This window comes from Meleagris gallopavo, chromosome 10, assembly GCF_905368555.1.
Source record: "Meleagris gallopavo chromosome 10, MGAL_WU_HG_1.1, whole genome shotgun sequence".
NCBI lineage: Eukaryota > Metazoa > Chordata > Aves > Galliformes > Phasianidae > Meleagris > Meleagris gallopavo.
Genome location: NC_139413.1, coordinates 16,217,506 through 16,233,690, shown reverse-complemented (window position 1 = coordinate 16,233,690; position 16,185 = coordinate 16,217,506). Strand labels below are relative to the sequence as shown.

Genomic DNA, 16,185 nt, shown 5'->3' with positions numbered 1-16,185 from the left:
ATTACATAAGCCAAGCTCTTGAATACTATATCATTTGTATATTCATTGATTGTACAGCTACACAAGTGCTATTTCTAGTCAAATTCTTGTGTCAAGTCTGGAGCTACATCAGACATCTATACAATTAATTTTCATTTAAGTTTTAGTCTTTCTGTAATCTATGTGCAACAAACCAAATTTTGCTAACTTACAATGCAAAAACGTGCAATTATTTGTATATTGTCTCTAGTTTTTAGTACACAAGCAAGTGTTCAGAAATGCAGTGTATCAAGACAGTACAAAGTATCATGCTTCTCTTGGCTAGGAAATCTATCATGGGTGCAACAAAATTTTTTTGAATGTCTGTAGAAATGTGAAGGACTTATCTCAATGTGGATAAGGAAACATGTAAAGTGAGCTCAATAGCAGCAGGGTATGCAAAAGGACTGAGTCAGTTACAGAGGTCAAGCAGTAAGAAGTTTCCTTAACTGTTGCTAGTAATTCACTCCAAATCATAAAATGGCAGGCAGTGTCTTCTATGAAGAAAGAAGAGTCTGTAGAACAATAATCAACTGAGAAGGTGCTGCTTGACTGATAGGAAGAGACTACACCCCTTCTCCCAGATGATTCTATGAGATAAAGGACAAAACCAGACAAGCTGGACTGGGAGGAAAAAAAAAAAAAAGCTTTCTCTGTGGGACATTGATCACCAGGGAGCACGTAGCACCTCCTACAAATGAATACACCGCTACTATCCGTAGGATAATACGCAAATATGATCTTGTCAAGGTGCAAAAGTATTACTCCAATGTATCTTTTTTTTTTTAAATTATGTTTAAAATACTAGGGTAAATCACTGCCTTGGAACTTCATGATTCTTGAGAGGTTTGTGGTGAAGTATGTGTAGCTAAAAATCAGTATGGAAAACATACAAACACTTCGCTTCTGCATGTAAATGTTTTCTTTGACCAGGGGCTGTCTTGGGAAATGCCTAATGCCAAGAATCCCCTTAATGCAATGGTGGCTGCTAGTGTAACTGTCTTGCTTAGGAAGAAGCAATGAACTGAAGTTCATTCACTGTGAAGAAGCATACTGGAAGGAAGTCCAGTATGCTTCTTCACAGTGAATGAACTTCAGTTAAAAAGCTCTCTCTCCTTGAACTAAAATATCTTTCATAATCACAACAGCTGCAGGCAGACAGCATGCTGCTTTCCTGAGTCTCTGGATTCCTTCTGGACTCACAGTTGAGGTGTGTTGAGATGCACTTCTCAGGACATCTGACAGCAAGCTGATGGCTAAATCGCTATGGTTTCATTGTGAATTCAGGTGCTGGCAACCTCAAATATTGTAGGAACTCAGTGTGAGAACTTTGTTCCGTTCCTCTCTGTGAGGACAGGTCCTCAAACAGGAATATATTAGGCAACAGTGGATTTGGTCTTGCACAAAAATGTATGTTGTCACTCTGTATAACTATGGCATGGAAAGGGGGAATTGCTGTACTTCAGCTTCCATCCTTTCTCCTGTCATCTACATGACATAACTGATATTTTCTTGGCACATCTGAAATTATGCTGCAGTTTCTGGGTCAGGAGCTGTAAAACTTGGAAAGTAGCTTTTATGCTCACTGAGATACACGTGCTTCTTGACACTTGAGCAACCTGCTAGAAAAACATCCCACACTGGGGTAGCTGGTAGCAGAAAATGTGCCAGCAGTCTGGAACAACCTGGAAGGACAGCAAAGAGTGAAAGGCCAAATACATCACCTTGTTTAGGAGTAGAGGAGGAGGCTGGCAATGGTACTCAGAGATGGCAGAAATGTGGGATTTGGGGAGCAGCAGGCAAAAATGGGGGTTAATGGGCACTGATGCAATCCAGAGGCTGTACAGAGTAACAATTAAGGAAGGTAAATACTCACAGTCTGAGCAGGGTAATAGCTCAGTACCAGTTATTTTTACTGATTGTCTGTATCAGTACGGATGGACAAAGCTACTAGTCTCCATATGCCAGCCCCTTGCAATTCAGGCACACCTTGCATGCATTTGAAGAAAACTAAGATGTGTCACAATTTATATTTAGTGATTGCTTCAAATTTATATTGGACATAACTGCTTTAGTTGCTTCAGAAATGCTGCTGTCTCCTCTGGAAATTGGTGTGATTACTGAGTAAAACAATATGTGGCTGCAGCAGTAATTACTGTATGAACAAGTGATTTCCATTAAAAGTATATGAGAGAGCCTTCAGACTACTAGAATTGTATCTTCTGTCCTGAAATGACCCTCTCATTTTTAGTTCTGCTTTATGCAATATACAAGTTCCATCAGGGAACATACACCTCCTACAGAGCTTTGGTAACAGAGGGGAAAAAAAAAATTGGTCTTGCTAGGATATTCGTAATCAATAGTACCCAATGAATGTGTAAAAACACAGATTAAAACCCACTGTGAGTCACTGAACCTCCCTCATTAAATGTGTATAGTGCTAAAAGTGCTGAGCTGAATCTCTTAGAGTATAGCAATTTTCTAAATCTTACACAGATCAGTTAAAAAATAATAATAAATTTTCTAGGTTGTACCATTACTGAGATTCTGACATACAAACAGAACACTTTTCATATTTGCTTGATTGTTTAACAAACTGCATTGAAAGAAACAAAATGTTACTTTTGTGAGAGCAGTGACATGAGTCACTTCTGCAGCAAAGGATTAGTTAAGGAAGGCAGACAGAGTTAGGGCTGAGGGCTGGAATTAGATGTGATGCTCTGGATGCTAATTATATATGTAATAGATATAATACAGTACAACACAGGTTCTGCAATTAATTAGTGTTAACCTGTTACTATAGCTTAAGCTGAATATGTAGTGTGAATGAGAATGTTCAGCTCTGAGTCCTCATATCTGTTATCTTCAATTAGACACTTAATACTATGATTGTGGAAGTAGTTCATTTAATGTTTTGCAGCACTGTTGACTTACGCAATATATGTTACATTTCAGATTATAAGAGTTTGTGTACAAATGCATAAGCACAGGGCAAATAAGTGCAGAGTATTTGAGAACTAGCCTAATACATCACAGCACATGTATACACATTGTGTGCACATATAGGATTTTGCTGGAGTACATGCAGTGACCAGCAGGCCCTTGTCCAACAATTCTCAAAGGGCAGCAATGGCCAATTGGACCTTGGTGGATCCTTACAGAGCCTATGCAGCATAATTTGCTGGTGACAATAAGGGATAAACTCTAATGCCAATAATATGCTATGGGTGCTGCAGCAGATATCATTTGTTAGTGATGCAGCTGCTGTCTTCTCAAGGATATCAAAATGCCTGTCAACACCTGGATGAAAATCAGCTGACTCAGATGTGATCTGACCAAAATGAAAATGATGGTGGTTGGAGTGGGGAAAATAATTTAAGAGCAGAGTAACATCTTTACCTATCTAGGACAGTATCTTAAGATGTTTATCTCAGTGTTACAGTGCCTCATGGTGTTTTTGGTTTTTTTTTTTCTGTTGTCAGAGTGATCATGATGGTCAATAGGAAATGTACTCTTTTCTTCTCTCAAGCTGAACTACTTCTGGTGGAGAAGAATTGGGAGACTGGCTACAGCAAAGTGCAATAGTATTCCTCAGTAGGTTTGCCCCCCACTGGTTGGCAGGTTGCTTCTACACACTTGCATCTTGTTTCTGACCTTCAAATCTATACAAACCTAGCTTCAATAATCATAAATGCATAGACGCGTGTCTGAAGGAAGCAATGTCACCCAAGTCAGGATAATGAAAGTGAGAAGGTGAAAATGTAGGAGCAAATTCCCTAATGGAAGGGTTCATTGGTAGTATGACAATATACAAGCATCAAATTAATTCAGGCAGGTGTTCCTGGAAACATGGTGCCAGACAGTCCCAGTAGCAGTTACCCTGTCAAGACAGAGCTGCATGCAGGCTGCACCTGTCTCCTCTGCATGTGATGTGTACTCTGCTGCACAGGCTCAGGAGATCTGAATTTTCCCACAGGGATCTGGTTTAAGTTCATGTTCTTGTGCATAAAAACCCATCTTATAAAGAGAGAGGAAAATGGGCTTTGGGGTGCATGCCACCCAGGTAGGCATCCCTGAGGGTGAAGGGGGAATTCTGGCAGACCCTGTGAAAGGTGGGAGCTGGGGTGCTGCTGCCAGAATGGTATGTATGGCCCTAGGTAAAGGATGCTGCCAGAGGAGGGTGAGCATCGTGTATGTGGTCCTGGCAAAACAGATATGGTTAGTGATCCATGGGATTATTACTACTGCTTTCCATTCTCACCATGTGAAGACACAATAAAACAGAGCCTTCTTTTTGATGAGTGCTTCCTTCCACAGTTAAAATACCCCAAACATGTCACATGATAAATACATATATTTTAAGAACTATCATCAACTTGGAAGTCACAATACCATTTGAAAAGGAGTAGCTGCAGCTATTTATGTCATGAGTGGCAGCAAGATGGAAAAAAAAAAAAAATTATTTCCTGGCAGCTCTCTTCCCCTCTAACTGTTTTGGAAGAGCCGTGTAAATACAGCCGTGAGCAGACGGCAGCTCCCCGGGCCAGCCGCAGGGCTGTGAGCGCCGGCGGGCCACTCCCTGAGGTGCGGGGATGGGGAGCGGCCGGCGGCCCCGAGCGCACCCGGCCCTCGGGGTCACCTTGGACGCAGCGGCCCCGCGCAGCGCTCTCGCACCGCGCCGCAGCAGCCACCAGCCGGGTCGGGCTCCGCGGGCCCCTAGTTCGCACCTCCGCCGTAGAGGCCGGGGGCGGGCGGCCCCGAGGCGGAGGCGCCGGCGCTCAGCGGGCGGGGGCGGCCGCTGGGTCCCCTCTCCTTCGGCCCGGCCCCGGAGCGCCGCCGTGCCGCGGGGCGGGGGCGGCGGCCACGGACGGCGGCGTCCCGCGCCCCGCGCGCCCCCGGCGGGCGGCGTAGCACGGCGGAGGCGCCGCCCCGGCCGTCATTTCCGCCGTGTGTCGGGGTGGGGGAGGGGGGCAGAGCGCTCGCCTCCTCCTCCGCGGCGGCCGGAGACACAGAGACCCAGCGCGGGCCCGGGCAACTCAGCCGCCGCCGCGCCCGCGGGCCGCGCCGCGCCGCCTCACGAGCCCTGCCCCCGCCCGCCGCCCGGTATCCCGCCCGCCCCGCCTCGGCCATGGGGAACGCCGCCACCGCCAAGAAGGGCAACGAGATCGAGAGCGGTGAGTGAGGGGGAGCAGCCGCCGCCGCCCCCTTCCCCCCCCCCCTCCTGGCTCCGCTCCCCGAGGAGGGGCCGCGGGCCGGGCCCGGCGCACCGCCCCGTACCGCACCGCCCCGCGCCGCCCCAGGCCCCGCGGCCTAGCGCCGAGCCCCCCGCACCGCCCCGCGCAGGCCCCGCCGCCGCCGGCCTGCTGGGCCCGGCCCGCCCCGCCGCCTCCCGCTCTCCCTCTCTCCTTCTCTCCCTCCCTCCCTCCCCGGGGCTTACCGTCGCAGGCGATCGACGGCTCGGCTCCGGCGGCCGTTCCCGGCAGGTGTCTGTCACCGCGGCTCGGCGCGCGCCGCTCCCGCCGGAGGAGGAGCCCCGCGGGCAGGTGTCAGCGCGGCCCCGGCCCTGAGCCCCGCCGTGTCGGGCGGGCCGCGGGCCTCCGCCGGGAATGTAGGTCAGCGGGCGGCGGGAGCGGCTCGGCCGCGGCTCTGCTCGGCCGCCGTGCGCGGAGGACAAAAGCGCCGGTGGGAGCTCTGCAGCGTGCCGCTTTGGTTCTCTTCTGCTGTCCGAGTATCTCGATGTCATCTATAAAACCCTGCTCCGGGGTTTAGAAAAAATAACGGACTCTGTTTTGTGAAAGCAGTCTTACCGTCTGCTTTTCCACTTGAAAAGTTTGGGTGCGTTTATTATGGATAAAAGACAAGATGTAAGAGCAGCCTGTTGTGCAAGGGCAGTGCTCTCAACAACAATACCCTTTGTTACTGGAAATGCCGTGGGCGTTATAAAAGGAGAGAACTTTAAATGTCCGGGTTACTCTGCGTTATTTTTTGCAAAGTTTAATTGCTTATTTACTGTGGCATTTGCAGTTAGTACTGAAGGCCAGGGTAGAGTTGGGTGACCCTGTTCCTAGGCCGGCGCCTGCCCATGCCGGCTCTGTTTCACCCTCGGCGCCAGGGTCCCCAGGTGGCCACCCTGGTCCTGCTGTGGTTCTCCCTGAGCCTGGTGCTCTTGATGTTTAGCTGCATGCAGACATTTCTCTTAGGAAGTGTGTTAGCCTACATGTGAATGTTGAGGGGGGAAGAGAGGGTGGACTGCTTCAAGTGCTTCAGATGCTGGCAGAACATTGCAATTTAGGCTTAACAGAAGCTGCATCGCCGTCTGTGCAGGGAAATAACGTTATACCACGGAGAGTGCTTCCTTTCATTTTAATGAATTTTTTTCTCATATTACCGAACACAGGAATTTGAGGCTACAGGGATAGTTGTCCACAGAACTTCTCTCTCTTTGTTTGTTAAAGAACTGATCTTTGAGAACACGATGCTGCCTGCAACATGCAGCTCAGGTGTTCTGAGACTGGGTGCATTGATACAACTCCTGTAATTGGGAGAGGATACTGATTGTCACTGACATTCTGCTTGGAATGACCAGGATTCATTTACTGTGAGGATGAGTTGTATATGAATACACAGAATAAATCACTAGAAGCAATGTTTGATTTACTGGCAGTGGAAGTTGATGTGTAATCCATTCATACAATGTGTAACATCTGAAAACTAGAGAAATGTGAAGTGTCATGGAGCTTTGATATTTCCATGCCCATTCACACTGACAGGACACTCATATTTTCCTGTTAGGTGTCCTTAATAGTACACATTCCAAAATTCAGAACACTTAAAGTTTTAAGTGGTGACAGGAAAACAACCTGGGTAGGAATGGTACTAGTGATGTTCTGCCCTTGATTCACACTCAGAGCTTATGGCGTTGTGTGGATCAAGGGCATACTAAGGTCCCACAGAGAACAATGCAGGGTAATGCTGCTTTCCCTGATAACTATACTTACTATTTCATCAAGTGTAATTTGAGAGCTCTTTCCCTATCTGTGCTCAGGGCAACAAAATGCTGCTAACCTAACTGTGGCCCTTCTGTTCTTGTTTGTTTGAGCTTTTCGCATATTTTTAAATATCCTCAGTACTCGTTACTTCACTTAGGCTGCCTGAAACACCAATAGTAGTATGGAACAAGCATTTCAGAGTGTTTTTCTAGGCAAAAGGTGAAGGAGATCTGAGTGCTGGTCAACTTCCTTAAGTGTAGCTCCCAAAAATTGAGCATACATGGACAGAGGGCAAGATGTGCATGTGTGTATGAAAAAGGTGGAATGCCTTAGTGTAGTCTCTTGTTTTTTTCCTGTTCCAGAGAGAAACATGAGGATCTCCCTCTGTACTTGCTTTAAGAGGGTTTGTTGTATGTCCTGGGTCTCCACAGGGCACAACAGCCTACAGATTCTGAGGTTTTTTTAAGAATAATAAAAGAGACACAATTGTCAGTCATCTTAGAAGTTTCTGTAAGTTTGGTCCTTGATCCTAATATTCACTCATTTCGTTGTTCTGCTTGTGCGTAGTTTTTTTCAGCTCCTTAATTTACAGTAGCTGAGACTTATTCCTTTGCTAGCTACGAGTTTGAAAAAAAAAAAAAAAAAGTCAACATATGGTAAATTGCATTAAAAGGTCATCAAGAACTTACCTTAATTTGTTGCAATTAATGTAGGAAGATGTTGGCTTTATCAAGGTTCATTATGTTGGAATCATTTAATACAGTATTGCAGTAGCAACATAGCTATATCTGTGGGTTTAAAAAAGGACATAGAGTATTCTTTAATCCACTAATTGGATCCTTTTAAAGATTGTTATTGATTTTATATAAAAACAGAAGTATTTTAACTTTACTAGGATGATTTTCTAAACAGAAATGAATGTCAGACCTGCAAATTGTCAAGTTTGTCAAAAGTGCATATATGTGTGTGTGTGCGTCTGACTTATTTGCCCCTTTGATGCCTAAGGTAATACAATGCATGACAACATGGAATTTGTTTAGAAACTAATGGTGATCTCTCGTGTTGTCCTCACCTGGGAAGTATTATTGTTCAAGAATGATTAGTGTTGATATTGTTCATTTTTATTTTTAATCACCAAAGTGAATTAGAAGCCAAGTAATCAGAACAGACTCTTTGCTGACTGAAGATTTGTACACTTTCCTATCTTTCAGCAGCTCTGGAAGCTGCACAGTTTTGGCTTCTGAGCTGCATTAGGCAGGCATCTGATGGTCCTTGCCATTTGCTTTTCTGTAGCGATGTGTCGTAGTAAATAGCTCTTTAAGTGTCCATTTAAAATAAAGGCATATATGAGTTTCAAAACACAAACCTGTATGACTTTGTTCTTACCTGCTATCCAAATCTGCAGCTTCCAGTGTATGAGGATTTTCTTAATCTAATGTCGTTAGTAGCTTCGCCTTCTGTGGTCTTTAAGTAGCCACATACTACGTGTGTGATGTGGCTGTCTACTCTGCTTGTGAGATTTATATTCATTCAATCCTCCTCCTCCTCAAAGTGCTCCCACTACTATCATCATTCTGACAAGTGTTCCTATTATAGTCAATTCTTCCCTTTTTAACTTTTCTAATTATTCTGTAAGTAGTGTTCCTTTGAAGCATTCTTGAAGACAATATGCTGCCTTCTTAATTCTTCTTTGCCAGTAGATCTTAACTGCCTTTTGTTCTTATTTTTCGTGTGTGTTCAGTGCTGGGTCACTGCTGTATTTACTCACCGAGTATAAAAGGAGAACACAAGTTCATTTCACGTAAAGGCTGGATGAGGCAAAGCTCTGTCACTGCTGACCTTGATTGGATTAAAATCAGTGAACTAGAGGTGAAAAGCTGCACGGCCATCGCTATTGCAGGCTTGCTGATTCCTTGTCACTTCTCCAGAGACCCTGATTTCAGTATTTTTACTTTGGCCTAGTTTAATTCATCAGCTGTTGTCTGTCTTTAGCCCACCGTGTTATGATTTCAAATTTTGAAACAGCTTTTGGAGCCTTGTTTACCTATTTTAGAACATCAGTGAGAGTATTTATTATATACAGGGGCTATTAAAATATATCTATTGTAGTAGGATTCTATGGATAATATTATTAAACATTGTTTTTAAAGCTACTTTTCTTATATTTTGGACTTGTATTGTTTCACCATTGATCATTAGGCTTCAACAATATACAACAACAATATGGGATCTCATCATCAGAATATCAGAGACAGTTATAACTTGTTGGACTGATATCTAAGAATTCATTGGATGGAATTGCCAATGTGTAAGACTATCAATACACATAATAACAGTAATAGTGATAACAATGTGCCTGAAGAGGCACATTATTATTTTAAAATTCTTGTTTAATTAAAAACAAAATGCATATTAAAAGCTACAACATCCAAAGAGAAAGGCTGCTGTTCAGTAACTGATTGCCACCTAGGGGCTCAACAAAAGGTCACAAGGACCCCTATTGATAAATTAGTGTATGTATTTAGCTGTTATCCTTAGGCTTTTAGACAGAATATTTTAAATTGTTTGCTACTAGATTTCATTTAATTATAAATCCACATTCATAGAAATGAAAGATTTGCTGAAATATCTTGAAAAATACTGGAGTTTTTTTATTTTGGGGGAGGAATTTTATTGTTTCCTGATTAAGTAAGGCTATGTCTGTTCTTCAAAAGTTAACTACGTTGCACTGTTCCTTAGCGTAATTAGGCTGTGTCCGTGCTGTTAACTACCTTGCTGGTATAAGGAACAGAATGTGAATAGAGCAGTAAGTGGGAAAATCAGAAGGACACAACACTGGAAGTTCAGTTTCATGTCTCCCCTGCTGCTGTTGGGTGTGTGCCCCACTGCGTGTGAGGTTGTCTGGGATTCTTTTCCAGTTAGTTCAGCTCTTCCGTAACTGACGCATCTCTCCTTTGGACAGAGCTGTGGAAAGGGCTCTTTTGGATGACTGTCAGATGTGCCGTGTTTTGCCTGCATCTTCGGTGTAGCTATCATGAAGGGCTTGTTTGCCCAGAAGCCTTTCTGTACTTAGTTTAATAAAGGCTGATGTCTGTGCTGCACAGCAGTGGGTCCAGGTCAGACCCAAGCATAGTGTATTTTTAAAATCAGTTTTTCTGGTTATTTAAGCCTGCAGTGTTTTTGGTGTTCAGAACTTTGAGTCTGCAGGGATTTTTCTTATAAACTTGTGAAACTGGGCTGGAATTGGCAAGGAATCTGCTCTGCAGTGTTGCTCTCAATCTGTGCCTTTAATACAGGTGTAAGGTGTTATTTCATAAGCATGCCTTTGGTTGCAGTTCTGCTTTTCTATCTCTTGCTGCTTTGTTTCTGCCTCTGTGCCCTCAAGTGTACTGGAACACTATTTATGAGACAACAAGGCGAACTGAATTTGAGATTGATCTAGGTTAAAAATAACCCTGCAAAAAAGGGAAAGCAGAAGGGCTTTGGTTAACCTGGCTCAGCTGCCTGATCCAGCGCTGAAGCTGCACCAGCACTGCGCCAGTGCAGTGAGAGGTGGCGGAGGGGAGAGCGGGCACAAAGCAGGGGCTGCACAAACAGCTGCAGTCGCTGGAGAGCTGCAGTGCTGCCACGGGCCTCGTCCTCACACCCTGAGCTGGGGATGTTGCCTGGGGAATGGGACAGAGGATGGAGTGGCAGTGGGAATGTCAGCAGGTAAGTGAAGTGAGAGATGTGTTGTCTTAGGAACTGCAAACTGAACATACATTCACCTTCTTTTGCGTGTTTTTTCTTTCTTTCTTTTTTTCCTGTTATGCTTGGGAAAGGCTTGTGCTCATTCCTGTATGTAATTTTATTATTTTCATTGTCCCTGCATTTAGGAGGGCTGGCTGTCTATCAGGATCCCACTTTGTTTGTATGAACACAGAATAGACGATTTATTTTCCAAAATACACGTGGTCTGATTTACCTTAGGCAGTAAGGTCAACACAGACAGGTAGAAAATAAAAGTGAAATGAGCAGGCTGTGTAACAGGAGAATCAGAGCAGAGCGATCTGAGGGTGTGTGTGCATGTTGCTCTACAGGAACTAAAAGGAAGGTACTGAGCTAGCTCTGCCTGCTGTGTTAGGGATCAGCACAAGTGGATGACAAACCTCAGCGCTTTACTGAGCCTGTTGTTTGGCATCCTGTTCGCTGCTTCGGCGTCACAGCAGAACAACATCCACTGAGGGTAGGGTTTCATGAAACAGCTGAGCCCATCTGGTGGCTCACACTGGTGGAAAGTATGTTTTTATTCCTAGTCCCTTCACGTGTCACAATTCTAGTGTTTTTCCAATCTGTTATTTAGCTGTGTTACATAGCCATAAAAACGTGGGTTTTATCTCTTCGGGATTTCTGCAATGATTTTTCAAGCCAAATGAGTTTGCTGAGGGGTTAGATGGCAACAGACATTCAGAGGAACCAGTGAAAGCACTGCTGGCAATGAAATGGTGAGGTGGCAAGAAAAAGGATGTTCTTTTCTTAGCACTGAGCTCTTAAATTAACTCAACAGTCTCCTAAGACCTCACCCTGCTAACTGCTTGGAAAAATGATTACTCCAAACCACCTCTTTTCAGACTGCCTGCGTTCATATGAGTTACTTAAAGTCTCACAGTTCAGCTCTTAGTAAGGGGTGTTAGCACCTAGCAGTTGGACTTCATTTATTCAAGCTTTACGGGGTTGAGAAGATATAGTAAAGATTTGCTTCTTTCTATCTCTGCTCATTGTGCAGATCTTTAAGAAAACAATATTTTAGTCTGTTGAACTTTTTAAATTTAATTCAGTTCTCTTTTTGCCCATCTGATGTTCAAACCAAGAAGCTTACTGAAGTTTTTGTTTGTTTCATTCATTCATTTGCTTATTCATTAAACTATTTTCTGCTGGTTCCTAATAAGAATTACCTCTATAATCTTTGTAGCTTGTAGTATATTGAGTTCTGGTGTATATTCCTAGATATGTATCCATGTGTATATGTATGTAGTCACTCAGTAAGGGTTAAGGCATGAGTGCTCTCTGTCTGTTGTGTTGCACACCATTTTAAAATGTAATGAACGCTTGGTGGCACTTTGGTTTTGTTTTTTTTCTTTCTAAACAAAAGCAAGTCACATTGTTGATAAGGTGAGACCAGACAGAAACTGTTCTCAGCATGTTTCTGTACGGTGGTATATCCATGGTTTTAGAGAGTCTTTCAGAGAACCATCGAGTTATATAAATATACTCTACATGTTAGAGATGACTGGGTCTCCAGGCTCTGGGTCTCCAGACTCTGAGAAAATAAAAGCCTTGACATGGCTCAAAATGCTCGTCAGACTTTCTGTCTCAGAGAAACAGCCAAGTTCTCTCTGTAGAAGTGGTGAAGAATTACTGTTGCACTGCTGGATGGGACAGTATCTTCTTGACAAACAGAAACAGTAACATCTCTTCCTAGGTTTCTCCTTTTTACATTATAGAAAAATCTTCCTTCAAGGTGATAATCTGGGTGATATATAAAGGTGTTACTTTTGTTATCCATCTGCATATTGTTACCTTGTGTCTGTTTGTTGAAATGTTTAAACAGAGGATATGAGGAACTTTTGTTTATTTCATTCAATTTAAGCTGCTTCCAGCAAATGCGTCCTTGTTAACCTCCAGCACTTGCTGTTAGTGCTGATGTGTAAACCCACAGCTGCAATGTGATTCAAGAAATTAAAACAAAGGAAGCTGTGCTTCTAGCACTTCCCCCCCCCTACCCCCCCCCAAAAAAAAGGTAGATCATTAATTGGCCTGTACCTGGAATCTAATTGCACTTCCCTCATATGAAGTGACATAATTAAGGGTGTATGTACTCAGACAAATCAGCAGGTATGTTGCAATAGTAATTAACATCAGTTTTGATTAACATGATACTAGGCAGTTTGAGATGCTTTGTTTGTCTTACAGCAGATAACAGTGCTAGGTTTATTGTATATTTAAACTCTGATTGTTAAGTACGTGATAATCTACCCTTACTTTTAACAGGGAAAAATGTGAGCTGCAAGAAAGTCTATTATTAAGATAAAGTTTTTAGTGCAAATTACCTGTATTCAAGCAGTCTATCTTTAACTGATCCGTAGATTAATTAATATGGAGCTTGGGGTTTTTATCAGGATATCTCATTTAAAAACAGGTATGTGGTTAGAGAAAGAAAACATTGTGTTGCTAAATTCATGCCATGCTGATTTAGAAGATCTTGATATTTCTTAACAAGCAGTGCCATTACAATGAATGGAGAGGTAGTCGCTTACCAGCCAAAGGAAATACTTTGTATTGTGTGTTGTTTTTTGTTGTTGTTTTCTTTTTGTTTTTTTTTGTTGTTGTTGTTTTGTTTTGTTTTGTTTTACACTGGAGCCTCCAGTTGTAGATTTTGTCCCTGTGAAAACCATATGAGAAGGGGCTCTCACTGAAGGGAGTGAGCACTCTCTGCAGGTCCCAGTACTAGGGCTCCACTTTGTGATTATGTTGCACAGTGCTAATGGATTAGACTGCTGCAATGCATCCTGTGGTAAAACCAATTTCTCTGCATTTGTGTAAAGCCTGTATTGTAATGGTACTTTTTTATGGGAACTGACCTTCAGAGTAAAATGAAGTGCTGGACAGCTGAATGGCCTGTGTGAATATGGAATTGCAAAACTTATTTTTCAGTTAGCTCAAGTCTACAACAACTTCCTGTGATGTGGGATTAACTGGGAAATTTAGGGTACATGGTGCTTTTTAATGGTTCTCGGGGTATCTTATGGTTCTGTTACAAATTAGCAGATACTTTTTCTTTGAATTTCCCTTTGAGCTAAGGATTAAAAGTGAAACCGACACAAAACTGAAGTTCGCTTCAATTTTTTACATACACAGGCTGTGCTGTTACCTGAGAAGAGATTGGTTTCTATCTTTGTCTGTTATCACACACTTTTTCCCAAATAATTACTCTTTTGATTCTACTTACGTAATTATTGCACATTTAGTATTCAAATATAGAATTTATTTCTTTTCATATTAACTTATGGGGTTTTTTTGTATTTTTGTTTTGTTTTGTTTTTTAATTACCAAGCACCAGCACATTCTTGAACTTTGTGTGAATGTGTCCACGTATTTTTTTTTCTCTACTTCCATTAAGTGAGCTGAGTAACATTTGTTCCCATTTGTACTTTTCCCTTCGGCATAATAAATATGTTCATTCTTCAGTGAATTGTATCATACATGTTGGATCCAAGCTGAATGCCTGGGAATAAGTTCACAGAAGAGCAGCAAAGACATTAAAAGGTTTCCCTATGACAGCTCATCAATCTAGAATAAAAACAACTGAAAGAGGACATATATAAAATTTTGTGTGGCATAGGAAGTGAGAAGTGTCGTGTGCTCACCATTCTTGCTTTTCTTAAGCAGCCACTTTTAGACACTGTTTCTACTGGCTTTTTCCTGTAGGTCCAGGTACTAATTTATCCTTACTAAACCATTGAAGCCCTCCTTGAGAGTGAATTGATGTACACTGGCTAAAGGTGCTCTTCCTGAGGAAATGGGTGTCAGTGTCACTCAGTGATGGTTCTTCCTCCTGGGTCAGAGTCTATGGAGTTGATGAGGAAATCCTGCATCAGATAAATCCACAGAGGGGAAATGTATAAATATAAAGGAGAATATAGGTAAGAGAATCTTGGCAAGAGGTTTTAGAGAAGTTAGAGGAGAAGAGATTGCTGTTTGTTTCGATAGCGTTCTCCCACATGTGCTCTCCCCCTTATTCTTGAAGTAGCAGAACTCTCAGTACACCTATGAATGGCATTATGAAGATATCCACAGTACTTTTCCTGGATAGGTTTGGATTTAGCTTGGAGTACAAGCTGTCCACCTGTTGTCTTGCCTCTCAGATGGTAAGAGATCCTGTCTCCTGTTGTCTGGGCAGAACATAAGGTGAGAAAGTGAGATATGAAAGCATAGTGGAATTTTCCAATATGAGGTTTGAAGGTGAATTGACTAGATGTCATGAGGCTTTCAAATTGTATGGAAAAGTATGTATGTATTGCAGGGATAACAGAATCTGCTGCTCAGTTTATAATCAGAAGTTTGGCTGTTGTGTAGAGATGGCATTTTGCAGGTCAGGGCACCTTCACAGAATCCTGAGATTGGAAAGGACCTCTGGAGGCCATCATGTCCAACCCCTGCTCAAGGAGTTCCACTCTGAGCAGGATACCCAGGCCCATGTCCAGGCAACTTGAGAAGATCTTCACAGAGGAGACTCCACAGCCTTGCTGGACAACTTGTGCCAGTGCTCCAGAACCTGCATGGAATAGTTCCTGCTTCCTGATAGTCAGAAGGAACCTCATATGTTCCAGTTTGTGTCCATTGCCTCTGGACATCTCTTAAAAAAGCCTGGCTCAATCTTCTCTGCAGCCTCCTTTCAGGTATTCACTACATACATAGATGAGTTCACCCCTGAGCTTTCCCTCCTCCTGGCTGAACAGTTCTGGCTCTCACAGGAGAGCTGCTTCAGTCTCTTGACTATCATGGTGGCCCTCTGCTGGATTCTTCACAGTATTCCAAGTCTCTCTCGCACTGAGGAGGTCTAGAACTGGACACAGGACTCCAAGTAGGAGTACAGCTGCAGTACCCCAGGCAGGCAGTCACTTTAGTGACTGTTTTCATGTCGAATACACAAAGGCAGTATACTTATTTATCTCTGCTGGAGAAGGAAGGTATACTTGTAATGTTGTAGAGTTTCAGCTATCTTTAACATTTTCCTTTGATACTCACTATGTTGAGTTCTTTATTTATCCACATTCCTAAGCTTCTTTATGCACTTACCTGTGTTCCTAGCAGTCCTGGGCAGTTTTCCTTTAGACTGACATCAGGCAGATTTCCATTGCACTGAGAGAGTACATTGTTTGCACTGAGAGAGTACATTGTTTGCAGTATCAGAGCGATACTTCTGGTCTGATCTTTTATCCTGATAATTATCTGTGCTACTTGGAATATTTCTTTAAAGGAATAATGTTTCTTTAGAATTTTGCTATTTTCAGACTGAACTGCAGTTAAAAAGTTGTTTCCTTCAGAAGAGAGCTTTCATTTAGTTTTAACAGGTGTTTGAAACTACACCATTTATTAAAGAAAACTGCTTGCCAAGTAGCTTACAGTGGAAATACAG

The 16,185-nt window shown here is 43.0% G+C and overlaps 2 protein-coding genes across 2 annotated transcripts in view; one reads left to right on the top strand and one right to left on the bottom strand.

Moving 5' to 3' along the window:
- Window positions 1-5,793, bottom strand: part of TTLL7 (tubulin tyrosine ligase like 7) — a 75,758-nt gene extending 69,965 nt beyond the window's left edge. The window contains exon 1 of the mRNA XM_085231999.1: window positions 5,456-5,793. The gene's annotated coding sequence lies outside the window, so the exon portion shown is untranslated. The remainder of the gene's footprint in view (window positions 1-5,455) is intronic.
- The window catches only part of PRKACB (protein kinase cAMP-activated catalytic subunit beta), a 66,207-nt gene continuing 54,857 nt past the window's right edge, over window positions 4,836-16,185 (top strand). The window contains exon 1 of the mRNA XM_085232003.1: window positions 4,836-5,192. Within this exon, the coding sequence (XP_085088129.1) occupies window positions 5,147-5,192 (46 nt within the window). The 5' untranslated portion in view covers window positions 4,836-5,146. The remainder of the gene's footprint in view (window positions 5,193-16,185) is intronic.